The 27889-nt window shown below is 40.1% G+C and overlaps 3 protein-coding genes across 4 annotated transcripts; 2 read left to right on the forward strand and 1 right to left on the reverse strand.

Moving 5' to 3' along the window:
- The first annotated feature begins 1926 nt into the window (after positions 1-1926).
- Positions 1927-4728, forward strand: sebox (SEBOX homeobox). Its single transcript, XM_085478776.1, has 3 exons — positions 1927-2048; positions 2587-2792; positions 3875-4728. Exons 1-3 carry the CDS (start codon positions 1946-1948, stop codon positions 4571-4573), a joined length of 1008 nt encoding a protein of 335 aa, XP_085334902.1. The 5' UTR covers positions 1927-1945; the 3' UTR covers positions 4574-4728.
- Positions 4729-7602: 2874 nt separating this feature from the next.
- Positions 7603-10804, reverse strand: vma12 (vacuolar ATPase assembly factor VMA12). Its single transcript, XM_085479134.1, has 6 exons — positions 10320-10804; positions 10124-10197; positions 9813-9902; positions 8410-8452; positions 8221-8333; positions 7603-8113 (listed from the first exon to the last, which is right to left on the reverse strand). The coding sequence occupies exons 1-6, from the start codon at positions 10501-10503 to the stop codon at positions 8018-8020; spliced, it is 600 nt and encodes a 199-aa protein (XP_085335260.1). The 5' UTR covers positions 10504-10804; the 3' UTR covers positions 7603-8017.
- A 386-nt stretch (positions 10805-11190) lies between these two features.
- poldip2 (polymerase (DNA-directed), delta interacting protein 2) lies at positions 11191-27307 on the forward strand. Of its 2 annotated transcripts, none has more exons than XM_085479132.1 (11): positions 11191-11446; positions 18094-18175; positions 20043-20140; positions 20237-20336; positions 20557-20632; positions 22924-23031; positions 23418-23554; positions 23767-23793; positions 23883-24008; positions 25650-25729; positions 25823-27307. In XM_085479132.1, the coding sequence occupies exons 1-11, from the start codon at positions 11262-11264 to the stop codon at positions 25935-25937; spliced, it is 1134 nt and encodes a 377-aa protein (XP_085335258.1). In that variant the 5' UTR covers positions 11191-11261; the 3' UTR covers positions 25938-27307. The 2 variants fall into 2 exon arrangements, with proteins under 2 accessions (XP_085335258.1, XP_085335259.1); XM_085479133.1 differs by having other exon boundaries at positions 18100-18175.
- Positions 27308-27889: the final 582 nt, after the last annotated feature.

Genomic DNA, 27889 nt, shown 5'->3' on the forward strand with positions numbered 1-27889 from the left:
AAAAAGAAAAGAAAGAAAAAACAGCAAGTGAGAAAAAGCAAGTGTAAAACACAAAGGGATGCCCAACTCATGAACAAACCATGATCCAACCTCATAATGTGGACTGTGCCTGACGTCTAGAATGTAAATTATCTCATGGGAACTGTAGGAGCAATGTAACGGTAGACACAGAAGACAAAACCTACTATGTGACACCCCAGGATAGTTGGGATTCCTGCTTTTCTTGACCTGGTTGAACAAAATCAGCACAAGTTACTGAAAAAGACTGAATAATAAGATTATTTTTCCATTATTGTCTTTCCAGTGTCCAACTAGTGTTGACACCAAACTGTGTAATGGAAAGGCATCTACATATATTGTGTTCTCAAGCTTTAAACAAAAACATGACCCTAACACCTGTACACTCTCAGAAATAGGGCTAAAGTGAAAAGTTCATTATTTTTCTTACATAACCAAACTCCCTACGAAGGATTTAAAATTCAAATAAATATTTCCCATGGGCGCCGTCAGGGGGAGAAAAATTACGGATTCTAAGCGCCCGTAACTTTATTTTATTTTTTTATTTTTTAACAAAAATTATTAGCCCATCAATATGGCTTCCATACATGACCATAAATGCGGTTTGCTTCAAAGGTGTTTGTTTCCTAATATTGGTTTTGTTTTGTTTTTCGAAACAAAGAGTAAATCCAGTCAACCTCTGACCCCACCTCCCCCGTCCTTATTTCGTGATTTGGTTTAGTCCAGGTGCACGCGCTGACGCTGAACTTTGGAGCGGTAGGAAAAGAGACAGGTGGAAATATACTTGTACATGAAAGAAACTGCTTGACTTTCCTAGTGTTTGCTAGCTTACCTCATTTCTTATTTTATTATTTTTTTTATACTTTAGTCAACAAGTAATTGGTGCAGGCAGACCTTCTGTGCATATGTATACTAAATCACATATCTGCCGGCTTGCTGCAAGAACCAACAGACCAAACCTCTGGCTCAGGCTTGGCTGTCCCACTCATATCACCCCACACCCACACACCTGACACTGAACCAGCCTCACTGATATCTGAAGAAGCAGGTGAGTTATTTTATGTCAAACATGTGTCTAGTTGCAGCAGGCCTCTTGAGAATTTTTTTTTATAATAATACATTATCTTTATAAGCCACATAAACAGCATTTTTGGAGGAGTGTGACTGTTGCAGGTGGTGAGCGCTTTTAGTGAGCAAAAACAGATTAAACCTATTTGAGTTCCACTAGGTCTCAGGGCAGAGATATATTTTAGTTCAATAAGGTACTTTATTTTCTGTGTGTGCTCAGTAGTTTATTTCAGTGTTCAGATGTACTCTGCAAGTACAGCCACACTGTTTACTGGTGACATTTATCACATTAGCTGTTAGCTTGAGAAGGACGATGTAGCAGAACACAAAGATTATCAAGTGTCATAATCTGACATCACATGAGATGTTTTGTTTGGTGGGGGGGGGGGGGAAGAGGTCATAAAGACTGCAGCAGATTAAATAGTCTAACGACCTACTTGGAAAAAATGCAGAATAATTCAATGTACGATATATATATATATATATATGTGTGTGTGTGTGTGTGTGTGTGTGTGTGTGTGTGTGTGTGTGTGTGTGTGTTTCTGCAAGATGGACTTTAAAGAATATATGATCTGTATCATGATGACATTTGGCTGAGAAAAAAATAAATAAATGTAGGCTCATTTCGGAAATCTTCTCTTAGGACCTATAAAAATGACTCTATAAATGGTGCCTGAGCAGGTCCGGAAGACTTAAAGAGGCAGGAAAACAAGTCAGTAAGTAATTGGAGATTTACTGGACGCAGAGGGCTGGGTGTCCCATCTGATCTGAACGCGGTATAAGAAGCTCCTGACTCCTCCTCAACTCTCAGCATCGGTGAAGGCGAGCGGCAGAGGTGTGTTTGTGTGTGTGTGGAGTTATGGCTCTGTTCATGGACTCAGACTTCTCTTTACTCAAGCAGAACCAGCAGAAAGACCTGGCAGATTTCAAGGCATTATTCGGAGAACAGAAACACTCAAAAGGTGAGTCACAGAGAGCAAAAAACACTTTTGACTTTCTGACCGGCTGCTTCATAGAATCAGCTTTTCCCAACAAAACTCAATGAATGGTTGAATTATATTGTATATTACAATAAAATAGTCTAATAGGATAAAAGTAAACAAAAAGATGGCTGAGAAAATAAATCTGAAAGTTATTATTATAAATTTTTTTTATTCTTAACAGATACACATATTCCTAGGTTCAAGGCTATAATAAAATGTATTCTATAAAGTAAATAATTTCTAAATTACGAAAATATTTTTTTTGTTCTTTAATTTCTTGTTAATAAATAAGTGTAATAATAATTATTATTATAATATAATAATGATAACAATAGTTATTATTACAATCCACGGTCAAACACAAAAGAACCTAAATGTTGACAAGTTTATGGGTTGTGATATTTTCCATCACCACAACAAGATTTCCCTTTCTGAAAGGCTGTTTATTTATTTATTATAGACCATTATTTTTTCAACTGTTTGACATTTTTCTTGATATTTGCATTGTAATTGGAAGATGCCCGCAGTGGGAGTGCCGTATCCTCTCCGGAGCCGGACAGAGGCATCGGTTTGATGGAGGGTCAGAGGAAAAGGAAGAGGACCATCTTCAGCCGTGCGCAGCTGTCTGAGCTGGAGCAGGCCTTCGCTGTGACCCCCTACCCGGACATCACCCTGCGGGAAAGGCTGGCCGCGCACACACACCTGCCTGAGAGCAAGATACAGGTGAGGCTGCTGGTCGGATGTTCAGTCTGAAACTCCAAGTTTCTCCTAGCCTATTTAAAGTGGCTGTAATGAAACAATTTACTTATTTTAATTTAATTTACACTATCTTGACTGATTTGTTGTTGGTCACGATGAACCCACAGAGAATAGGTCTCCTTTAGACCACGGAGACAATAATTGGGACCACTACAGCAAAAAAAATATCTTCAGTACATATTTTGTAGCTATTCTTTATAAATGATACTGTTCTTCTTTTTCTCAATTAAAGATCAAAATCATTAAAGAACTTAAAATAATAACAAATGAGCCCATATGACTATATATAGACTATATATATGACTCATATAAGGATAGTCATACCTGAAGTTAAGTCTGTTTTAGGCAGGCAGAGGATGATGTGATACCCGTTTTCTCTTTCTTTTATATTTACCAAGCATCTATCTGCCTTCTTTCCTTCTAAATATTTCTGTCCATGTTCTGTGTTCCTTTATGAAGTAAATGTTTATGTGTGATAAACGTTTTTGTCACACATGAAAACTCCAATCAAAGTCAGGAGACAGCTTAACCATGTCACATGTTAGCAAAGTCTCAATGTTACCCCAGCATAGGACCGGAGCTAACATGTCAAACAGCATTATAAAGTTTCCTCTACTCTTTACTGTTAATACTGTTAAATACTTCAGCATTATTAGTTGCAATATCTGGCAGAGCTTGTATGCAGAGTCACAAAAGAGGGTAAAAGTGTGGAGAGGATGTAAGGAAATTAGGAACTAATCCCAAATTGTTCTAATGCTTTATTGGATTATGAACATTAGAAAGAAAGCATTTAGGTGCACAAAAAGTGTTTGTGTGAATGGCTGAATGTGGCATGTTGTTTAAGATGCTTTGAGTGCTCAAGTAGAGTAAAAAAGCTTTATATAAGAGTCAGTCCATTTACGAAGACAAGAAAATTACAACCCAAAAAATCTATCTAACCCCAGTATTTGTTTTGATGAACATGGTACCCTGAGCAGAATTTGGATGCATAAACTGAAATTGGCTATGTAAGACTAATTCATTATAAATTTTGCCATTTCCCACAGGTGTGGTTCCAAAACAGAAGAGCTAGAAGTATTAAGACCGGTAGACTCTCCAAGTCCACCAAGTCTGTCCTTGGAGTTAGAGGTTTTGTGGATCCCTCCTCCGGCCCTGCGACTTCCACGTATTCAAACACTCTGGCAGACATGTTCAGGCCAGAACAGAACCACTCCTGTGAGGAGGTCCCGCAGATTTACTCAGATTGGATGCAAATCTACAGTAACCCCATGTCATCGCCACCATGTTCCTCATCCCTCCATCAGCAGTCCACTCGTAGCTGCTCCAAACCCTCAGAGTCTCGTCTCTGGGAAGAGGAGTACCACGGGCAGCAGCAACAGCACTTAGGAGCCTCACTCACTGGTTTCATTCCTGGTTCGTTTCATCAGTCCATCACCAGGCAGCCTCACCACGCTGCATCTACATGCTCCTATCAGGCCTTCAGGAACTTCAAGTCCCGGAGCTTGGCTCCATCTGGACCTCATCAGGCACTGTGCAGCGGAGGCACTGGAACTGGCGGTCATGCCTCAGTAGATCAGGTTGTCCCTTCCCACCCTCAGCCAATGTACTGGGAAATCTCTCAAGGTCAGGGACAGAACCACCACCACCACCATCATCACCCACAACTGGGACCACAGACCTCGATGGGATATATCTCAGACCTGATCTATAACGCTGCTATTGTTACCAATTTTCTTGAATTCTGATGAATGTATCAAAATCTGTCCTGTGTTTTACCACAGCTGATGAATTTCAGACAAGGCTGTAATACTGTGAAGTAGAGTAGAATTGTTACGATGCTGATTTGTCCAGTTGTATATTTTATGTTTTGAATTATGTCTTGTATATTTTGGGGAATAAACTGAGGCAACTGATCACAGTTTTGAATCTTACTGTTACTTGTCAAAAACAATTGTTCTTGTTTTTATTTTAATAGAATCTGTTATTTTTAAAATCTAATACAAATTAATTAAAAATGTTTTTTTTAAGTTAGTTTTTAAAAATTTCTGATAGTATAAACTGCATTTTGTGAAGCTGGAAGTAAGCACATACAACATATGTAACATGAAGCTTGTTTCATGTTTTTGTATAATCAAATAATACAACCGCAAATCATATTTTCACATAACTGTTCAGTTGTGTAGTTTATTTTGTTCAGTAGCAATACAAAGGTATTATTACCAAAATATGCAGAAAATATCAGTTCATTGAAATTATTATTATTCATTATTGTTAACTGTATGTTGTGTTTTAATATTGTAGCTTGCAAGGCTGGAACTACTTTACAGTACTAATATTACCAAAAACCCCACATTTTTTAATCTAGTTTTGAAAATAAATAATATTTAGCGAACATCATAGGTTAAAGTGAAAAAGTTCCCATTAGTTTGTACCACTGTAGTTCCCAAACTTGAAGCCTCATAAACTTGTAACATGTACTTTTTGTCAGTATTTTTTATTAAATTTAAGTGTCAGTTTTTAAGTAAGTCAAGTTTTTATAATCAAGTCACTTATTATATCCTTTTCAACCATTATATGCTACAGCTAATGATTTATCATGTAGTTTTATTTAACCAAGTAACAGTTTGCCTACTAACAGTAATTAGGGGACTTTTAGGGGACAGCATGGCTTTAGGTAATATCAATTCTCTAACAATTAGCTATTAGGGTATTTTGGCTAATAGTTACCTAATTCCAACTAAGTGATTTTAACATTTACCCATTAGTTTTAGCAGCTCACCATAGCTTTTAGCTTATATCCTTTTTCTAGACATTTATCAAGTAGTTTTAGCATCTGTACTTTTTGTTATTTGAGCTACTTTTGGCTAACTACTTGAAACTGATAGTTGTTATTAACTGTTTCATATCTTTGTCAGTGGTGTCATAGACAGTATAAAGTCATCAGCCAAAGCAGTATCTTTTGTAATGTATTTAGTTCAAGCACAATCTTCAAGCGCCCCCCCCCCCCAAAAAAAAAAAAAACCCAAAAAACTACTTGAATCACACAATTTGCCCTTTACCCACAGGGTATGTTGATGTCCTATCGGCATTTTTAATGAAACTTGTTCTTATTAACATTTTTTTAAAGAGCCAAATACACAAAGCTCATGAAATTTTGAAAATGTATTAATGTCAGAAGTTGTATAACCTATGGTCAGATCTGAGAGATCTCTCCATCAGAGAGATACTGCTGTATATATCATGGTTTCTCCTCACAGAAGCCAGCTCCTGTTCTCCTGCTGAACCAGGACATGTTTAATGCTGTGACCCCAAGAGTATTATTTTTCAAAACATCCAGATTAAAATGATTCCTTGTGGTAGGATACCACGACAGGAATAATTATTTTCTAAATCAAAATATATTTTTATCATATCTCTTTGTGCTGTAAGTATCACAGGGTTTACATGGCCTAAGGGGAAGGGGAAAAATGAAAGCAAAATAAGAACTAAATTAAAGTCAGAGCTCTGGGTCTATCAGCTTACCGCCTCTGTAATTTGACCTGGATTTAAGTTTTGAAATATTACATTAGAGGCATAATACAGAGGCAAATATGACAGACGGGAGTGCCCACTGTTTGTCCAGAGCTGGACAGAGATCTCTGCATATCATAATCATTTTTAATACCAAATAATCTTTCAATAAACCTTTAATCCTGGTGTCAAATCTCAGATCTTAGGAAGAGACTTTTTTTTTGGTATTCCAGGATGCAGTCACATCTTTTAATCCTTCCACTGATATGACAGAACTTGACGGGTGGGGGGTGGGGGGGCATAATTTACAGAACTATGAAACCTTATCTGGAGAGGGGATCAGTAAAAAAGGATCTTCTGTGTTGTTGTTCTCAGCATGATGATCTTAAAGCACAGCTACTGTACTGGACAGTAATCGGTTGTTTACGTGTTGTTCGGCTTGATATTTCACTTCAAACCAGATATAGTAAGCACAGATCAGGAGATTATTATTAGCACATCTGTCAGGTGGAAACCGTCCAGTAAACATTATGACTGACCATTATTACTGGCCACAGATGGTGACTTTTCCAGAAAAGTCAACACAAGGACATCCTCGTGGCAAAACAATAAGCCAAATGACTTAAAGTCTGTATGCTAGCTTCTTTTGATTGTTTAAAAAAAAACTTGCATTTATCATTGTTGGTTAGTTTTCTCTGTATATGCATTGGATCTGCCAAATATATTAAGCTTGTTGACTGGTTTTGACGTACTGGAAAATATGACTCTCTCAGTGTCAGGAGACAATGTTCATCTGTTGGGTCACATCACTTTTGTGCTGCCCAAGTTTTCATAGATGAAATAATAAAGAGCTAAAGGTGGTTATATATCTGAAAAGTTGTAAGTGCAACGAAGACTTCATGGTACCGACAACTTGTCCAAAGCATACGATTTGGCCTACACCATGTGAAATAGGCTATAGACCCCTCCAACATTGCAGGTTTTAAGAACTTTGAGTATCAATGTTTTCATCAAGCTAATACCACATTTAATGCGTGCAGGTGTCCAAGATGCAAATCTCCCCACTTGGCAGCCCTCTTAAAATGCTTTGGGACATTTATTGTTATTTGTTACTGGACTGCATGATCTAAACTAAATTTTTTTAAGGGTTGTCATCCGTTGCCACCTCAAGCTGCTCTTTTGTCTTCCCTGTGCTCCCCCCTTTGGTTGTGATCTACCAACAGCAACAGGCAGAAAATCCACAAATGGACATCTGAGATGAATGGACTGTTTTAGATGATTTATTTGATAAAAATCATATGAAATATGATTTCATCTCAGAGCAGAAAAGAACCTCATCATTCATTTTACACAGCAGAGAGGAAAAAACTACGCTGTAGTTTTCGAGTAAAAACAAAAATCTGGGAAATAAATACGAAGTATTTTGAGTATTTTCATTTCACTAGAAAGGGATGCAGAATGTCAAAGAACAAATACTTTGGAGCTTGGAACCATTTCTATTTAGAAATTCTCAGGACGTTTTATTTTTTCATCAATAATTCCTGAAACAATTCAAAAAGAAAGAAAGACCACAGAGGTTTCAGAGTGAGCGTTCTGCTCTGAACCACGGGCTTGGCTGTGGCTGCCAGAGGCCTTACAGACTCCTGCCTACAAGGTGTTGATTCCAAAGGTAACAGCTGCTATGGTTCCCCTAGGTCTCCCTCCATGGTCCGGACCAGGACATACAGCTCAGCAAGCCCAACTACTGATGCGGCAATCACCGCTGAGATCACCCGCTGCAAAACAAATGTTGGAAACAATTTCAGTAAAGCAAAACAAGAACGTCACAAAATACAGAGAAGTTTTATAATGGGACGGACAGCAGCAGGACCGCTTCTCTTACCGCCGTAGTCTCAGTGAACAAGTACTGACTGCCCATGTAGGAACAGGCAAAAGCAGCAACTATTGTAACCAGGAAGTTGAATATGGTGACCACAACTGCTTTGACTGACCGCACTGCAGAGAGAGAAGGTACATAAGCTAAGGATGCACAATCCAGCCTCTATAATGAGATGCTCAACAGTACACTCACCCTGCTGTCCGAAATCTGACAGCACGCCATGGCGGTTGATTTCCTGGAAAATCAAACAAAAAAAGAAAACTGTTAAATATTTTCAAAATATAACTTGTGTGTGAACCCCACAATCAAACTCAGCACTTTGGAAAAAATGAGCACATTTTCTCTGTCTTTGGAAAAATGCATAATTTTAAAAAAATGAATGAGAACAATTTAAATCGTGGCTCAAGAGTTGGGAGTTCGCCTTGTAATGGGAAGGTTGCCGGTTCGAGCCCCGGCTTGGACAGTCTCGGTCGTTGTGTCCTTGGGCAAGACACTTCACCCGTTGCCTACTGGTGGTGGTCAGAGGGCCTGGTGGCGCCAGTGTCCGGCAGCCTCGCCTCTGTCAGTGCGCCCCAGGGTGGCTGTGGCTACAATGTAGCTTGCCATCACCAGTGTGTGAATGTGTGCGTGAATGGGTGGATGACTGGATATGTAAAGCGCTTTGGGGTCCTTAGGGACTAGAAAAGCGCTATATAAATACAGGCCATTTACCATTTAGGCCATTTTAAAAGACAGGGTTAAGACAACGGAAGAGAATTCCACAGCCTTGGTGCCTGAAAAGCCCAATCCCCACGTGTTTTGAAACTAGTACGTGGACCAATAGTAACTTCTGACCTGAAGACCTAAGTGCTTGGGAAGATGCATGAGGTTTCAACAGGTCAGAGATATACTGGGGAGCTTCACCATGTAGAGCTCTAAAAGTTAAAACTAAAATTTTAAAATGAAACCTAAAGTTTACTGGCAACCAATGAAGAGAAGCCAAAACTAGAGTAATATGTGACCTCTTCTTAGTGCCAGTTAAAAGTCTTGCCGCAGAATTCTGTAAAGTCTGAAGGCCATCCAAAGCTGATTTGTTGAAACAAGTAAAAAAGACCGTTAATACAATTCAAATGAGAAGAAATAGAAACATGAATAATCATCTCAAGTTCTGCCTTTGACACCAGTAGTCTGAGTTTAGACATGTTTCTTAGATGATAAAAACAGTTCAGAACCAGCTGTTTGGAGTGACTCTCTGGCGACATTGAACTGTCAAATATGACACCCAAATTTCTATATAATTTCTATAAGACTTGCAAAATATTCTGTTCTGGCATTTTTTTTTATCATGTCGTTAAGTGAGAAAGTAGACTTCTTCAGATGTACATTATGAACCTCAAGCTTGGAAGCCATCCATAAACATTCTAACTTGCAATCTATCTATATTTTTTTATTTGCATTACATCACCATCCCATCGTTTTAAGAACTGGCATGGACGAGGATGGTTTGTACTCCTCACCATGAGAAAAACAAACAAACATCCAAACATTTCAACAGCACACCCAGTGTATCGACCCTGAAATGGCAAAGATGCTTTTAATATTAACAAAAAATGTACCTGAGCATTGACATTTCTTGTGATCCTTTTGTATTCTTCATTGGCTAGTTTAGCTTTAATCTTCTCAAGACGGGCGACCAGCTCAGGGTTCTGAAGTGAGAGGAAGAAGTCACAGTTTAGTTTTTCTCATTACACTGGCTGGGCCTTCTGTGAAAACACTCTAATTACACGGGGCCAAGTTGCAGAAATTACTACATGTTAACACTGCAGTAGGTCTACAGACCTATGGTCTATCACTCACATGTGAATACAGTGTAACAGCAAAGGATGCGCATGAGTGTACATCACAAAACGTGCAGGAATTTACTTACCCTAGGAGGCTTCACGATTTCAGGCAGGTGAAGCGAGCTATCCTCCAGCAACTCATGCAGGTAGAATGGATGCCCTGGATAAATGCAGGCACGGTAAAAAATGTTATGAAATTGTACACACACACACACACACACACACACACACACACACACACACACACACACACACACATAATTCAGTTTTTTCTTTTTTCACCATTGTCCTGAAGATATTTCTTGATCTTCCTCGCTGTACTGAATGGCAGGATTGTTGGTTCCGGTTTTTCAAGAACCTCCTCCAGCTCTTCTCCCAATGCTCGAGGAAGAGCTGACTCCGACTTTCCCAGTAAATGTGTCACTTTATTTCTGAATTTATCCCCCACCACAAATGCAGAAGCCATGATGCACCAAAAATTAAACGAGTTTTTTCGAAGCAACTATTTAAATAACGTTTTCTGTCAAACCTGGCCTCAATATAAACACGGGCTTTACTTTATATCTACTGAAATGTACCGTTTAAAAACGAAACCCAGCATCTGCTAAAAACAAATAAAAACCCTGGTACGCAGCCATATTGCTTGTCTTGTGACAGGCTGACGTAATCGCTCACGTGACCATCTTCCTGACGTTTTATTTACGTTTTTTTTCTTTTTTTTTTGTAAAACATCAGTCATATATATATTATTGTGAAAACGCCAAGACGCCAATACGCCAAGTTTATAATAATGATTTGTTTCATTTTTAACTTAAACGTTTCTCACGACATGACACCTTACCTTTTGGGGCCTTAAAGGACTCATCATAAACTCGTAGAACTTACCGCTTTTGCATTACTAAGCTTTGACACAAATTTAAGCAACAGTACTTTTGATGGGACACAACTTTCCAACACTAAATTGTCCCAAACTACCGGTGCGCAATCAGCATTTTAACCAATGAAATGGTGGAATGAAAATAAAGGAGTGTTAAACTTTTATTTTCAGACTACAATGAAGGTCATATTTGTTGTAAACGAAAATAATTAAAAGAAGGTTACTGAACGTTAAGCGTTTGGTTCTGTTATTACAGTCGTTCCATGAAGGCAGCTCAGCTATGATTGGCTCTCAGCGCTGGAGGACAAACGATATAATACGTGTGTGACTGTGCTAGTATTGGAAAGATGGCGGCTAGTGCATTACGTCGAGGGTTGTTGAGTAGTGTCAGTAAATACAACAAGAAGCATGCTCACAGAATACTGAGTGTCGTTGACACCAGCTGCGGGTTCGAGGCATACAGACCGCGGTTACTATGCCGAGCTTGCGGCCTGCCTGACGGTGTTCAGCAGAGGAGGTTTATGTCGTCACGGTAAGAATCCTCAACTGTCCTAATATGCCAGAGCTAGCATGCTAAAGACTTTAGCTAAGCACGAGCTCTTCAAAATGGCACCGTTAGTTAAAGACACTGGCCATGCTGCTATTAAGTGGACAGCTGCCTGTAGGTAGATGATACCTGCATAGTGAGTCCGATGTGCAAATGAATTGGGACTCAGAGCAAGGGTGATGTGCAGAGCTGTTGTAACTACAGAGGAAGAAAGCTGATGAGCCATACCATAAAGATATGTGAAGCAGTTTTTGAAGTTAGGTTATAAAGAGAGGTGGTGATCAGTGAGCAGCAGTGTGGCTTCAGAGCACTACAGATTTGATGTTTGCTTTAAGAGTGTTGATGGAGAAGTATAGAGAAGTTTATAAGGCGCTTCACTGTGTCTTTGTGGATCGGAGAAGACGTGATTGGGTGCTAAGAGAGGAACTGTAGTACTGCATGTGGACGTCAGGAGTGTTAGAAGTATAGAAGGGTGGTGCAGGACATGTATGAGGGCAAGCCAGACAGTGCTGAGGTGTGTGGTTGGAGTAAAAGGTGAGATTTACAACTGAGATCAGATCTGGGCTCCTTATTTGCAGGCTGATAGTTGAGGTCAGGCAGGAGTCTCCGTGCCATGTTTGCAGACAACACATTAGAAAGCGAGGTGTGATCTGTAGTGAGAGTAGGTAGGAGCAGGTGGTAGAGAGCCTGGAGAGGTGGAGGTATGCTCTGGAAAGAAGAGACATGAAAGTTAATAGAAGCAAGACAGAATGCATGTGTGTGAATAAGCAGGAGGCAGGTGTAAGAGTGATGCAGGCAGCAGAGGTAGTAAAGGGAGATGTTTTAAAATACATGGGTCCAGCTGTCCAAAAAAGGGGAAGGATTACATGGTAGTAACCGAGACCTGCTGTGATGTATAGTTTGGAGATGGTGGCACTAACATAAACACATTTGGCAGAGCTGAAGATGGTAAGATTTTCATTTGGAGTGACCAGGACGAAGACCTCAGGGGGACAGTTCAGTTTGAGCAGGTTGGAGGCAAAGCTAGAAAGGTGAGACTGAGATGTTTGAACATGTGCATAAGAGAGAGAAAGCTGATTAACTGGCTAAAGCACATTGAATATGGAGCTGCCAGGCAGGAAGAAAAGTTGAATAACACATAAAAGATTCATGGATGTAGTGAGTGAAAGAGAACATGGTGTGACAGAGGAGAATGCTGGGATATGGTGAGATGGAGGCAGATAATCTGCTGTGGCGACCCATGGGTACCTCGAGTTTTTCCACGTACAATAGTTGAAATGTCTTTATTGTAACCATCGGGTATCAATTGCAATAGCATTAATAAGCTATCTGCATGTAATTCGCTGAAATGTTTTTTTTCTCCCACACGCTGCGAATGCATCTTTAATCTCCCCCTTCTTTTCTACCTGGCACACTGCACTGAACATGCATGTTTATATTTTACCAGATAGGAAAATACTGCAAATAAAATGTTAAATAAACCAGCTGTGATTTCTAGGGGTGCAACGATATTCGTATCGATATTGAACCGTTCGATACAGTGCTTTCGGTTCGGTACGCATATGTATCGAACAATACAACATTTGTAATTTATTTTATCAACTTTCCTTCTGACGATGCTGTCTGTGTGCTCCACACAGACAGCATAGTCAGAAGGAAGAGCGCAGGGCAAGCTAGCGAGACAGAAGTTAAGCTCTCCTTGCAACATGGACCTCCCCCACCCTCATTCAGATCTGGCGTTTGGAATTATTTTGGTTTTCATGTGACGTATGACCCTGAAGGTAAGCGCGTCATGGACTAAAGTAAAACAGTATGTTGGATGTGCCACGCAATGCTCAATTACATGGGTGGGAGCTAGTGTGTTAGCGCAGTTAGCTCGTTAACGTGTTGGCCGTCTAGCCCCATGCACGGGGCGATCGGCGGTAGCTCGTTAACGGAGATTTGCCGTGTTGTGGCGTTAAGGTCATTTTAACGAGATTAACCTGAAAGCACTAGTGGGAACACAACGAAGATGACTGCACATTTACGCCGACATCATCCTAGTGCAAAGACAAAAACAACAAGCATGCATGCTACAAACTTTACCTGAGTCATTTAGACAGCCGTTAGCACAGGATTCTCCTTATGGGGACCTGATATGTTTAATATGCTGCTGAGAATATAGCCCAGAAGAAGCGGATAGTATAGCTTTTATTTTGGAAAGAGCCATTTCTCTGTAATAAACTCTTTTCCAAAGATGAGTGATTCCTCAATCAGATACAGGGCTTGCAATATCGCTAGCCCGACGTCCTGGGGCTAGCAATTTTTCCAGTCGGGCTACCAAAATCTATCTCTGCCCTGCCTGTCCGGCTATTGTAGGAAGGAAAAATATATGTCAATGCTTTTGCATTCTTTCGGAAATGTAGCTGGGTAATTATGTCATTGGCATCGGTGAGCCACTGTCAATATGTGACATATTGAAATCGCATTTGAATTTGCACTTGTTTTTTTGCTTTCACTTTGCAATCGCAAGGCATGTGTATAGAGAGCGACAGCACTGATTGGTGAGTGATGATAATTTGTGCACCAATTCCTCTGACATCGTCTTATCAATCGTTAGCTTACTATGCAAACATGACAAGTGAAATCTCCCGCAGCTTAAACATGTGAGAGGTTGATCGCGCAGAGAATCGCTGAGCTTATGTGAGTGCGTGTGTAAAAGCAGCAGGATATATATTTTAGTTCTGCTGAGCCAAATAAGACAGGTCAGGGTGAAGAAGTGACAGCCAAAGAAAAGCTTACCGCAAAACGGAAAAGTTATGACACATCAGACTATAAGGCAAAAAGAAAGTGCAGCTTTATGGTTTCATGACCAAAATAATTTCTGTGGCTGCGATATGATGAGCTAAATAACCAGGGCTGCACATAAGTGGTCCGCAGGTGCGCATTCGCTGTCAAAATAAAAAACACGCACAAGGGTTAGGGTTAAATTTAAAAACTGTACTTTTGAGTTAAAATATATATTTATAATTTTAATAAATGACAAATTAAAAAGGCATGAACATTTTATTTTGTATCGAAAAAATATCGAACCGTGACACCAAAGTATCGAACCAAACCGTGAATTTTGTGTATCGTTGCACCCCTAGTGATTTCCTGTGACTGTTCTTGGTCAGTCCTTTTTGTAGTCACTATCTAGACTTTTGTTTCTGTAATTTGAGGTCATCACATTTTTTATTGTATAGATTTTATACGTCATAAGCATAAAAAGCACCCTTTTCATTTCGGTTGTTTTATATTGTCTTGTGAATTATTGCTTGATGTCCTTTTTTGTTGCTATGATATTTTGTTAAAGGTCTAGTGTTGACCACAGAGAGACTTACTGTGACTGTAGTCATTTGTGAAAAATCTCTGTGTAGAACTAATGGTTAAAAAGTAGTTGAAATAAAACCTTTCATTTCATTCAGGTTTTTTGTATTCAAAGAAGGGAAAAAAAGAACATTGAATGGTCGATTTGAATGCGTATACCAGTGCAATTTTAGGCTCTATATGGATTTTGGAGGTTAAACATATCACTGTGTATATATGGTGATGTAGCCAAAAAAATATTGTGATTTTAGATTTTCCTCATATTGCCCAGCCCTACTTTAGAGTCCATCTGAAAGAGGAGGATTTACCAGCAAGAAATGAAGAAATCACAGATATTGGCTGTTAAGTAGCTTGCCAGCATTAGTTGAGCTGCACTTGATGTTGTTACTGCTTCCAACCTATGGCGTCAATTCAGTACATGTTTAACTACACAGTAAACATTTGGGAAGATTCTTCTTCAGTGGTTTGGCAGTTTTGAAAGAATTTAGTAGCACAAATATAGGCTTTGAAAAGTTATTCAGCAATATCTGCGTTATCCTGATAGTATATTGTATTATTTCCTTATTATTAATGCTGGCACTGTCATTTTAGTGAAGAGAACAACTGAGAGACCCTTAAAACATTTGGTGCTGCACAGGCTGCAGTTTGCAGGCTGCACAGAGGCACTGTCTTATTAACATCATTCAGACACCTGTTGGCTCCCTGTCAGTATCTCAGTTTTGTGTGTTAATATTTGCCTCTCCTGTTATTTAGGACTTAAATCAACCCAATACTTAATCGTTGATGATTGGTGGACTGATCTTATACAGTCAGACCTGGTAATGGGAGAATTACCTTGGTGTAAATAAAGTTAATTGTCTTACTGCTGACAGGCTTGTACCAAATATTATATACTGAAACTAAAAATGGAGTTGTATTAACCACCGACAGCATTGCAGCAACCACAAAAGCAGTATTTCTTTAAGATTAACACTTAATCTAGTTATTCTTAATTTTAAAATTGGGCATATAATTCCCCGGGTCATTATCAGGCCTTAAAATTCAGTACAGGCTTGCAAGTATTAACTGTAAAGCTTGTATAATATTGTAAATTTATACATGACTTCAGTGATCTAATGTGTACAGTAAGACTGGCAAGAAGAGCCGTGAGCTGACATCCAAGCACTCTGCAATCTTTCCCTGTCTCTGCAAGACTGGGATGTATCAGGAAGACTCAGTAGCAAACACAGGCAGGAATCAGAGATGTGTGCTTGGAAGGAATCCAGGCATGGACTAGCTGGTTAAAAATATAAATATATATGAACTGACATTGTTTGTGCTCAGGAAAAAAATGCTGAAAGGACGTGTGTAAACAGGCGTGCCAGTGAAATTGATGTTAAACAGGTTAACGTGTCATCTCTAGTAGAAGCAACAGCAAAATTAAAGTTTCAGATTAACTGGATCAGTATGTATCTGTAGCTCAAATTTATAATGGAACTGCTCTGTAAACTGGGAAGTGCAAGGAACAGAGCCGCAATGGAGACAATAGAAAAGAGCCAGCAGACAAGAAAGTACAGTTGTGTCAGCTGAAGGAGGAAGATGAAACACAACCTACTGTAAGAAAAGACCGTAGTAAAGCTCCCAAGGAGTAGTGAAGATTTTAACTTTGCTTACTACTCATGCTTTTATTGTACTGTAGCTCTGGCTTTCAGTCTTTTTCTAGATATTCTTAATGTTTATTAATTAGTTGTGTGGACAGTGAAATGGTTAGCTCATTATTGATTTCTCAGCTTTGGTTTCACGTCCTCAATGGTCACCAGTGAAAGCCCAAAGATTGCAGGTGTGGACAGAAAGAGGCAGAGTGTGCTTGATTTATCTGTTCTGTGAGAGAGAGTAAAGGTGGGTGGACAGGTGGGTGAGTGCCCACACGCTGGTTGGAATAGCAGCGGTGAATCAGCACACTCTTGTATCGTTAAGATTTGTTTATGCAACCTTTTCCTTGTGTAATGATATCTGATGACATACTGATATTTTTATATTTTTACCAAGCTTTTCTGTGATATGTTGACTGCTCAATGGCACAAATCCCCAACCCAAATGGATGGATAGTGACATGGATAGTTTCTGTTCTTGGCAAGGCGTGTTGTTGACAAGGGCTAGCTGTTGGCTGAGGCTGGGTCCAGAGTTTGTAGCAGTGTGGCTAAATTTAGATTGGCGATTATCTGTGGACAGTGTATCGACTTGTCTCAGATTGCTGCACAAGTAGAAAGTGAAGAGGAGCCCAGAGGGGTTAAAGAGTAACTTAGGCCAGTTGTGCATGTTTGCATAGGCTCATTCTTGTTCTCATCATTTGACATCTTTAAAGTGTTCATCCATATTCTAAAGTCTTTGGGCTGGAGGCTATCCCAGCAGCACAGAGACTGCACCACCCTGACCTCGGGGCAAATACTGCACTCTCTTGTTTCTTATTAGTGGGACAACAACCCTAACCTGTTTTGATAAAACATTGTCACCAAGTGGTTACAGTTTCGCAGGTTCGTATTGCACTGAGTGGCCATTATACCCCCTGCAGTTTTTGGCACTTCCACGTTGACTCAATTTTCAGCCCTCTCTCGTCATGATTGACATTTCTGCCTGGATTGCATCTGAACTTGGTTTGTCTTTCAAGCAAAGTTGAGATGGTCACCCATCAGAACTGAGTACAGTATTGTCCTCCCGATCTTACCCAGAGGTATTCATTCAGAATCTGCATGTTCGTTGTTTTGTAACCATATTTCTAATAAAAGCAGCTTACCTTGTGATTATTCTTGTGCAATACAACTTGTCCAACTTGGTGTGTAATATTAAATCTCCCCGTCCATATATCCACCTCATTAATCCCTGCTCTTCATTTCTGTTGTGAAGATTAGCTTTGCAGGAAGCACAGAATAAGAGTGTTATTTATATGAAGTGACCAGCTGTTGTTATCGGTGCCAACACGTATTGTTTGTTTTGTTCTGAAATAATGATGGGGGCATGGAGTTTGAGACCAACTGTATTTGAACAAAACACCTCAACGGTCAAGTGTTAACAATATTATCAAACTGTGATTGAGATCAGGGCTGAAGAGTCTGCAGGACCTGTCTTGCTATAGGGCTTAATGCATATTTTTTCCATAGGATGGCAAATTCCAAATTGCTGTCGTTGCATCTATGGAATTTCCCGACCCGGTGTGCTGTCCCATACATGATTTGTTGGTTCAATTTTTGTGTAGCATGCAGACCCACACAGATTCAGAGTGTAATGATGTTGCCTGTTTTTGGCAGGAACAGGCCTGAGGGGAAGATTCTAGAGACTGTGGGAGTGTTTGAGGCTGTGAAGCAGCACGGCAAATATGAAACCGGACAGGTAAGACCTTCACACTTTATTCATGCTTATACCGAAGCTGATGATCTGGTTTAGCTGATGATCTGGTTAGGGCTGCCACAAACGATTATTTTGATAGTCGACTAGTCACCGATTATTTTTGCGATTAGTCGACTAATCAGATCATCATCCATTGGACGTACAGCTTATTGCACCAGCAGCATCTGGTCTTATATAACTATCATTAGCTTACAGCTTGAAGTGTTTGTGCTAACTAAAAATAAAGACAAGATGGTAGTTTATTAATTTTTAATGAAATTTGCAGATTGTTTTGGTGAAGTTTAATAAACTCCTTGCTTTCTAAAATATAACAGGACACCGGAGTATATTCTCCAGCGTCTCACACTTCTGATAATCATCTGTCTGCTTGACAGTTTTAGCTGTGCAAAAACTATAACTTTAATCTCAGCCAAACCAATTTACTCAGGAACAAATAAAATACTAAAGAAAGCCAAACAATAACATTTTTAAGTTATCTAAGTGACTTATATATATGTTTAACCTGACTAGCGAAAGATGGCGGTGGGTTTGAAAACGATTTGCCGGGAGTCCGGTGTTCTCACGGCTCTAGTGAGCCTAGCCCCCGGCTCGCTAACGAGCTAGTGGGTAACAGACGTCTCCGAAAACGTCGGAGCGCTTTTGAAAATATGTGGTGTCTTGATAAACTGAGCAGATATTTGAGGTTTACACAGCTACATTCTCGCCTGAAAATATGTTAAACGTTTATTTTGTGACCCAGAAAGAATAATAAGAGTAAAGTTAAAACTAACTAGCTGCCGCCATTGTTGACAACTGCGCTGGGCTGCGCTATGAATTCTGGGACACAGCTTCTTCTTCTTCGGGGTTTAACGGCAGCTGGCATCCTTGTACATGCAGTGCTGCCATCTTCTGTTTCAGTCCGTTATTACACTCTTAAATCCTACTACTCATTCCTGCGTCCTTTGTGATCTTACAAAGCTTCAAACGATGCGTCGACTATTAAATTAGTCGTCGACGATTTTAATAGTCGACATAATCGTGACTAGTCGACTAATCGTGGCAGCCCTATATCTGGTTTAGCTGATGATCTGGTTTAGCTCTTGTTCTTTCTCTTGTATTAGACAGATGACTAACATAAATTTCATAGGCCCTTCTACTGCACACGGACCATTACAGTGTTACAGAGTTAGATTACTCTGTAGCCTTGGTGAGTTTTGGCTAGTGGCTCATGAAGCAGTTCTCTGCCTGCTGCAGGTCACAGCAGACCTCCAAAGCGGTGCACTTGGAGTTTGAGAGTGGGAAGAGGCTCTGGACCAAAAAAATAAGTTCCATATGAGAATATTACAAAAAAAATATTAAAATTGGGGGCAGAATATACTTTAGAAGCCTGCCCAGGGAGGCTGCATGTGGAACTGCTTAGTTAACATAACTCCCAGAGATGAATAAGAAATGCCCTTTGACTACCGCGTGTGTGTGTGTCTCCCTTGCATGACTTTCTTTCTTTGTTCTTTAATCTTATTACTTTAGTGGTCAGACTTTAATTCCCTACTCTTGGCACTGTATGATGGATCTTAAGTAGTGCAGAACAAAGCAACAGTGTGGAGAGGATAGAAACAGCTCTGCTCCAGTGTTCAGCATTACTGCCCATACCTTTGTCTATAGTTATACATGATGAACGACGCCAGAACAGTGAGTGAGAGAGAACAGGCCTATGAAACAGTTTATGTAACTCAGTGTTGTCCATATAACCTGTTTGCATCATCTCTTCTAGTGACTGTAATCCCATACAACATTGTGTGTATTGAGCGTCCTACATCTATAATTTCTGAAAGCCTTATCTCGTCGTTGTTGTTGTCGGGCTCTCCCCTAGCTGTTTCTCCACAGCGTGTTTGGCTACAGAGGCATCGTCTTGTTTCCATGGCACGCCCGCCTCTATGATCGAGACATCACCCCTCCCATGTCTGACAGGTAGGGTGGTCTGGGCTAAAATGCCCATCTCAGCTTGACTTTCTGCGTGGTTGTTTTGTGTGTTGTGTACTGATTTTGTAGTGCTTCTTCCTGCAGCAAACCTGAGCCCCCAGGGGCCCACGGCTCCAAGGAGGTGAAGGGGAAGACTCACACTTACTACCAAGTCCTCATTGACACCAGAGACTGCCCTCATATAGTAAGTATAACTTGTGCTTGTACTGAGATCATGTAGTTATTCAGAGCGTCAACCACTGTTTTGAGCTCAATTGTGGACACAGTCTGTGTGATCTCAGGCAGTGCAGTGGGTGGAAATGTTGCTAGGTGACAAACCCTCCACTGTGGTGGACTCAAACTGTAGGTATTTATTAGTGTTGAGGTCTGCAGGTATGTAACTGTTGGTCTGTGCGCTGTGACAGTCTCAGAGGTCCCAGACGGAGGCAGTGACGTTTCTGGCCAACCACGATGACAGCAGGGCTCTGTACGCCATCCCAGGTATGCACACTGGTCAGGAGCCACTCACTCATACATCTGACTCACATTCTGATTGTTTTTCATTTATTTCTTATGGAGGCTTTTGTCATAATAAAAGACGGGAGATAGCTGGTGATTAGGGCTGGGTATCGTCACTGATTTCTAGAATCGATTCAATTCCGATTCACAAGGTCCCGAATCGATTTGATCCACGATTCGACTTAATTCGATTCAATTCAATTTGAATCTGGGAAATTTTGACAGCCAGAAATATTATAACTCAGATCAGTACATTTACATATTTTTGTATCTATAAAAAGGAAGCTGACACACGCAAGACTTTATCAAAGGTGTAAGCATCACAGCAGATGCCTTTGTGTCAAAGTAGCTGAGGATAAAACACAGAAAAACATGAAGGTGATTTTCCTGGCCTGGGATTTTATAAAAATATTCTGCAGTAGATCAAAAACGAAAGAAAACCATTAATCAACACATGAACATTACCTCGGAAGTTACAGCGGTTTTATTAGAGACACGGCTAAGCGTTTTGCATTTTGCATAATTTTAAAAAGTTTAAATTTGTTCAGTATTGAACGGCAGAAATTAGGTTTTCTTTTCGGAAGTATATAAAACGAAAAAAAAAAGTCAGCCGACAGCGCTGTACACAACGGTAGACTTGTGCGTAACAAGCAAGCGAATAATGAAGAAAACTGATTTTTAGACAGGAAACTGTTCTTGAAGTACAGACAGACAGAGAGAGAGAGCTGTGCATCGTGGTCGAAGCAAAACAGTAAAAGTAAGAGTGAATACATGACGATGTTTATGTGAAGCGTAGTTTGGATCTTCTTTTGCTGCTGGTTCGGTCAATATTGTTTGGAGAGACATCAAATTAACAGCTTTAGAATCCGCACATAAAGGGAACACAAAGCGCGGACCCGCCGACAGATCAGAATCAGCGAGCTGTCGGCTTTCAGCACCGACTGTGAGAAAGGCGACACTCACTGATTCTGATCCACGGGTTTTGTCTTTGTGCAGAATCCGTGTTCCTGCTCTCATTTACTGTCTTAGCTGTTTGGTGGTTATTGAAATTTTGTGAGATTTCACCAGAGATTCTGGCAAAATAAATTTATATTAAAAAATCGATTCAGGATTTTAATGAATTGATTTTACGTTATCCAAGCCAGAATCGATTTTAATCGATAAATCAATTATAAAAACCCACCCCTACTGGTGATGTCTATCTTGGGGTCTTACAGTTGGCATTAGAAACTGGCGGTCATACTTTAAGCATTAAATTTGAGTCTGGCCCGAATAGAGCATACCTTATTTTTACACAGTCACATCCAACCTGCTGTCAGAGAGAAAAGGGCAAAAAAGCAGCTGGTGTTCTTTTATCAGTGCTGAGGAAATTACGTAATTTACTCAAAATGTTCAAATATTGAATTCTGTGAAAAGAGCATTTTTGATAATGGTAGTTATTAGGGCTGGGCCATATCATACCGGTCACGGTAATACCGGTATAATGTTGCGATAGAATATGGGTAAAACGCGCATGCGCTGTGCCTTTGTTTTCATACGCACATGGCGAAAAAGGCACTGCGGCGACGGAGAATGACAAGGGCGAAAGCGGATCGTTGAATGAAACAGATGAACCAGAATTGGTTTGTAAAAATGCTGCAACTTCAGTGATGTGGAACTGGTTTAGCTTTCGTCCATCAGATACACAACAAAGCACTATTTTTGGTAGAGCATGCTAGCAGACCGCCGTTATTACTGTGTTGTTTGGAAAATACGGCACACTTAAAATCAATCCTTTGATTTTTCTGAAAGTCGACAGTGACCCTAACCCTGGACATTGGCCGACATATCCTCAGCATAACAGTGTATAATATCCACAAAACTTAAAAAGAGCTTATACACATGCAATATGGTAATATTATGTTGAAGCACAGTACGTATCACTCCGCGAGGCTCCTCCCTACGATAGACGTAATGCTCTGACAACCCATCAAGTGGTGCAATGTCCACTGGAAATGCCTTTTGGTTAAACTGTCAGCAAGGAATTTGCATTTGCACTGTTACATTTTTATATAACTTTAATGCAAAAAACAGCTGCTTGTTTAAGTGAAAATACATTGATGGTTTATTTTGCACTAATAAAGTTGTGGAGTTGTAAAGTATTTTGTCTAGTGTCAATTATATCGTCAGTTATATCGTTATCGCAAATTTTCAAATGTATATCGTGATAAATATTTTTAGTATCGCCCTGCTCTAGTAGTTATGATGGTTCTGTTTCTGGCTTTCCTCTTCAGGTCTGGACTATGTGAGCCATGAAGACATTCTGCCTTATAACTCCACAGAGCAGGTCCCCATCCAGCATGAGCTGTTTGAGCGCTTCCTCATGTACAACCCTTCAAAAAGTAAGCGCAGATCTTTTTTTCAGCTCTGTGGTTTTGTATAAGTCCAACAGGTTTCTTCTATATCTAACAGATGTAGTCGACATGTTTCCTTCCATAGCATTGTTGTTTCATAAAGTTGTGACAGACCTACATATCTTATGTATGTAGGTCTTATCTTGTAAACATGACGATCCTCTGGGCAGTTTCATGAATAAAGGTGGTGGTAATTTCTGCAGGATTGAGTGCTTGAGTGGCAAGTTTTGTAATGTTAAAGTTTATCCCTCCTATGTGAAACTGTCATTTGTAGTTTGACTTTTGGTTCCGATCCTTATAAGATCCACTCAATGGCCACCTAGAATGCCTAAGAAGCAGACTATTTTTAATGTGATTGTTTTTTGTTTTTGTAGTTCCTCCATTCACAGCCAGAGACACCCTTAAAGCATGGCAAGAGAAGAACCACCCCTGGCTGGAGCTCTCAGACGTCCACAGAGAGACAACTGAGAACATCAGAGTCACTGTCATCCCCTTCTACATGGGAATGAGGGTAGCTGGATCTTTACGGATATTACTTATATATTATTTGTTATTGCAGCACAGCCTGAGCCCCACCACCTCACAGCTCAAACACATTTCATTGGTGTTATTAGGTGTGCTTGGCAAGATGTTGGCTTACAGCCTGTTTCTTTTTAATTTGTAGGCTTAAATGCTCCTCTGTAGTTTGCTTGAAATCTAAGGTTAATTCTTTGTTGTCCTTAGGAGGCCCAGAATTCTCATGTTTATTGGGTGAGTAGTTTTATATTTTATCATGTAAATTAAAGACAGTGAAACACAGAAATAAACAGCTCAAATCTGTTTGTGTTGTCTTCCTGCAGTGGCGCTACTGTATCCGTCTGGAGAACTTGGGCAACGAGGTGGTTCAGCTGAGAGAGAGACACTGGAGGATCTTCAGCCTATCAGGAACTCTGGAGACGGTCCGAGGACGAGGTGTCGTAGGCAGGGTGAGCATGCTTACAAACACGAGCAGAACCACAGACGGCAACGAGATGTGGAGTTGGACAAACGCAGCCGGCCACAGAACGACAGACACGATTAGCAATGACACACAATCCCTCTAAGATAATACTATTACATTAGTAATATTACACACCATATATGCATGCATGCCATATATTATATTATATTATATTATATTATATTACTTGTTTTTGACACTGAGGTATGTAATAGACTATGTGCACGTTAGCATATGCTACTTCCGGTGCGGAAACTCCTGTGGGGAGCTTTGTTTCCGGTGTCCTATTCGCGCCTTGTTTACGGTCCAAAACAAGTTAAGCAAATAAATGAATCAAGCGGCGATTTACATTTGGATTATAGAATTCTGATCTCATGCTTCATAAGACGTCCTTTAACCAAACATAGTCCACTTAAAGGACATCTGAGATGTAATTTTTTTTTTTACTGTATTCTTTCATTACGTATCATTACATTGCATATTACATAGGGATGGGTACCGGTGTCCGGTGCCATGATGGCACCGGTTCTGACATAAACGGTAGTAACCAGACCGAAAAGCAGCGCACATTTCGGTGCTTTATTTCGGTGCTTTTTTTTCCTGAGCTGTGATACACTTCTAGCCAATCATTTTTACGTTTCCGAGGATAGTAGGCGGGGCCAGGTACGTACGTTCTTTTATGCAGAGCTACAGATTAAAAATGCCCAAGGCGAAGCGGTCAAAAGTCTGGCTGTACTTCACAGCAAAATATGCAAACTCAGCAGCCTGCAACAAGTGCTTTAAGCTGATACTGTGATACTGTCAAAGGAAGTAACACCTCGAATCCGATGAAACACCTGGCGACGCATAGCGTTTTGTTTTTTTTTTAAAAGCCGAGAAATGCGCCGTATTTGATGGCAGCAGCAGCCGTTCTTCTCTGCGTGAGTAGCTTAATGTTGTTCGTGTGTAATTTACGTTGAGTAGGCTAACCACGTTATTACATTAATGCATGTAAGGTGAACTAGCAAACATCATCATAGCTACATGTGGCTGTCTTCTTGTTTGATGGCAGATACTCCCTTCATCCTGGCCAAAAAGGCTAAAATGACCAAAGAAAAAGAGGGAAACAGCTAAACATGAGAGGTTTTTGGACAAAGTTTGTATTTTTTCCATTGTTTAAGCACTGCTTCCAGCTAAGAGTGATACCATATATGCCCCATAGCTGCAGAAAAGGCTAACATTGTTATCTTTTTACAAAAAACCAGCTGACCATGAGAGGTTTTTGGACCAATTTTGTGTTCTCCATTCTTTAAGCACCGGTTCGAGCACCGTTTGAGCACCGGCACCGTTTCAAAAGTACCGATTTGGCACCGGTATCGGATAAAACCTAAACGATACCCATCCCTAATATTACATATCATATTAAAAATAAACATGCCTGACTGATGCAAAGGCCTCAACACCAGAGTATGAATGATGAATTTTTTCAAGACCCCAGTTCTGATATGATACAGATGCCTTGGCTCCGCTTGTCTGTTAGTATTTTGATCTGATTCCAGAGTTGAATGAACAGACTGTCATCCTGGCTGTGAGGAGGAGACTGTCGCGTTTGTTTAGAAATGCTCAGCTCTTTGTACTTACCTAACAGGAGCCGGTGTTGTCTAAAGAACAGCCAGCCTTCCAATACAGCAGCCACGTGTCTCTACAAGCCCCAAGTGGTCATATGTGGTGAGTCTACATCTACCTCTTTCTTCACATGCTATAAAATCCAAAGTATCTTCAGCTTTTCTCACTTAAGTGTTTTTATTATTGTTGTTTTAGGGGAACGTTTCGGATCGAAAGAACTGATGGTTCCCACTTTGATGTCCGCATTCCTCCCTTCTCCTTGGAGAGCAACAAGGATGACAAAGCGCCTCCTGCTGGCTACACATTTTAAGTGTGTGCTACCACCCTCAAGCCCGGGATATGCTGCCAGTCCTGCTTGTGTCATTATCTAGAGTTGCCCCTGACTTGTAACATTGCTTCAGCCTTCAACCTGAGTCTAGCATCAGGAAAGCTAAGCAAAGGGGAAATTATTAGCAGTTTCTAGATTATCTAAATGCAGGCCCACCTTGCCTATTTTCTGCCCCCCCCCCCCAGCATTAAATTCATTTAGGCTAGAAAATCAATCTGCAAGCCTGTGCACTGGAGGAGATCAGCACAGTGAAGTGGAAGAGAGCTGAGAGTTTGGAAGGTGAATTATTGCTGCTGAGCTGAAATATTGACCAGTTTATTTTTATACATGATGCAGTACTCTTGTCCTAAACCCTTTTTCGTTCTCCCCCAATTGTTGTTGTTTTGGGTTTTTTAGACACTTAAAGATACAGAGAACGTGTCAAAGTGTGGGCCTGTTAGTGTAAAAGTACATAAGATTTACTGTGTCACAACAATGAAGCAAACTGGAAATTTAAAAAATATCTCACCCTGAAATGTCAAAAATGAAACCACATCTCTATAAATCTAAAGTACAGAAAGTCAAAATGGCAGCATAGCAGTATTTGGTAGTTTAGAAGTGGTCAGCAGTTACTATCTTGAGTTAGTGCAGAGTGGTCTGTCTGCTTTGCATGTATTAATTTGCTGTTCATAAAGGAAAAACGTTAAACCTGACCCAGATTTGTTCTAATGCTGCTGTTTCTGGGGGGGGGGATGATGATGATGATGATGATGATAAAAATAAAAACTGCCATAAACATTTCCAGATGAAGAATTTGGGTAAAAAAAACTCTAGAATTCTTCACTTGTGTGATCATTTAGGTGTCCGTGATTGGATAAATGCCTATAACTAATGGTGTGTTATTGATGTAGATTTTTGGAGATCTGATTTCTAAATGTGCTTCAGACACTCTGAAATGCATCCACTTTTGTTCAGTGTTAAGTAAAACTAAAAGTCACAAGGCTAAGACTTGTGAACTCTCCTCCTGCTGGTGGCAGGTCAGGTCCCCACTGACTGTGAACAGAAGCAGCTCTCTGTGGAGTCATCAGCGATGATGTTACCAGAAGATGAGTTTTCTGTGCAAGCTGTCCGCCTTCCTCCCGCCGTCTGCGCCCTACAAAAACCAAACCGTCATCTTGATCCTGTGCACATGTGGATGTGTCGTCAAGGCTGACTGTGACTTTGTAAAAGAGTTATGAGCCTAAAAGTTGTAAAATGAGGAAAGAAACTAACTTTTTTTTTTTTTTGCTTTGATAAAGTGATTTGATGGTTGAAAATACTACTGTAAATACCGATGTAATTAGAAGCAAAATAAATACACCTTTTGAACAATATTCAGACTTTCTGCTGAGTTTGAGCTTGTGTGAAGCTATCAGACTTGTGTAATTGTTTCCTGTACGTGGGCAGGAAAATTGGCTTAAACCTGAGTCCTAGTAACCGGTGGTTGCCAGGGGGTCACCGACCCATCTCTAGGGCTATTTGAGAGAGTCACTATCTAGCTCAAGAAAAGTAAGGCCTTACCACAATTATTAGGGATGCTAAATATAACCACATTGATGTAATGGTTCCACACAGCTGCCACCAGATGTCAGTGCAGGTCTTTCCCTGGTAGTATAAATAACTGACAGCTGTTTCAATTTGTTTTTTGGAGAAAACACTCATGTATGTGTTTTAGTTTATCCCAACTAACTAAAAAAACAAAATCAATTAAAACTAGATTTCACAAAAACTTGTAATAAACTTTCAAAAAAAAATGCTTTGATATGAAAATCATTTTGGCTGACACTTAAACTTCTAGCAACAGGTTTAAAAATAAAATGTGGGCAGAAAAATGTGATGCTAAGAACACCTGACTACTGTCAGGTGTTCTTAGTTCTTTGTTCACCACGATGAGCGTGGGTATAGAAAAGAGCACC

This window comes from Copadichromis virginalis, linkage group LG14 (assembly GCF_057382275.1).
Source record: "Copadichromis virginalis isolate Kocher_CV1m ecotype Utaka linkage group LG14, C_Virginalis_male_GT1.1, whole genome shotgun sequence".
In the NCBI taxonomy this organism is placed as follows: Eukaryota; Metazoa; Chordata; class Actinopteri; order Cichliformes; family Cichlidae; genus Copadichromis; species Copadichromis virginalis.

Bases quoted from the DNA above. Each gene is read 5' to 3' on its own strand.
- sebox (XM_085478776.1), top strand. From the start codon at position 1,946: ATGGCTCTGTTCATGGACTCAGACTTCTCTTTACTCAAGCAGAACCAG. The intron at 2,049-2,586 runs GTGAGTCACAGA...TGTAATTGGAAG, and splicing joins AGAACAGAAACACTCAAAAG to ATGCCCGCAGTGGGAGTGCC. The intron at 2,793-3,874 runs GTGAGGCTGCTG...CATTTCCCACAG, and splicing joins TGCCTGAGAGCAAGATACAG to GTGTGGTTCCAAAACAGAAG.
- poldip2 (XM_085479132.1), top strand. From the start codon at position 11,262: ATGGCGGCTAGTGCATTACGTCGAGGGTTGTTGAGTAGTGTCAGTAAA. The intron at 23,032-23,417 runs GTAAGCGCAGAT...TTGTTTTTGTAG, and splicing joins CATGTACAACCCTTCAAAAA to TTCCTCCATTCACAGCCAGA. The intron at 23,794-23,882 runs GTGAGTAGTTTT...GTCTTCCTGCAG, and splicing joins AGAATTCTCATGTTTATTGG to TGGCGCTACTGTATCCGTCT.
- vma12 (XM_085479134.1), bottom strand. From the start codon at position 10,503: ATGGCTTCTGCATTTGTGGTGGGGGATAAATTCAGAAATAAAGTGACA. The intron at 9,903-10,123 runs GTAAGTAAATTC...CTCTCACTTCAG, and splicing joins AAATCGTGAAGCCTCCTAGG to AACCCTGAGCTGGTCGCCCG. The intron at 8,114-8,220 runs GTAAGAGAAGCG...TTTGTTTTGCAG, and splicing joins TGTTCACTGAGACTACGGCG to CGGGTGATCTCAGCGGTGAT.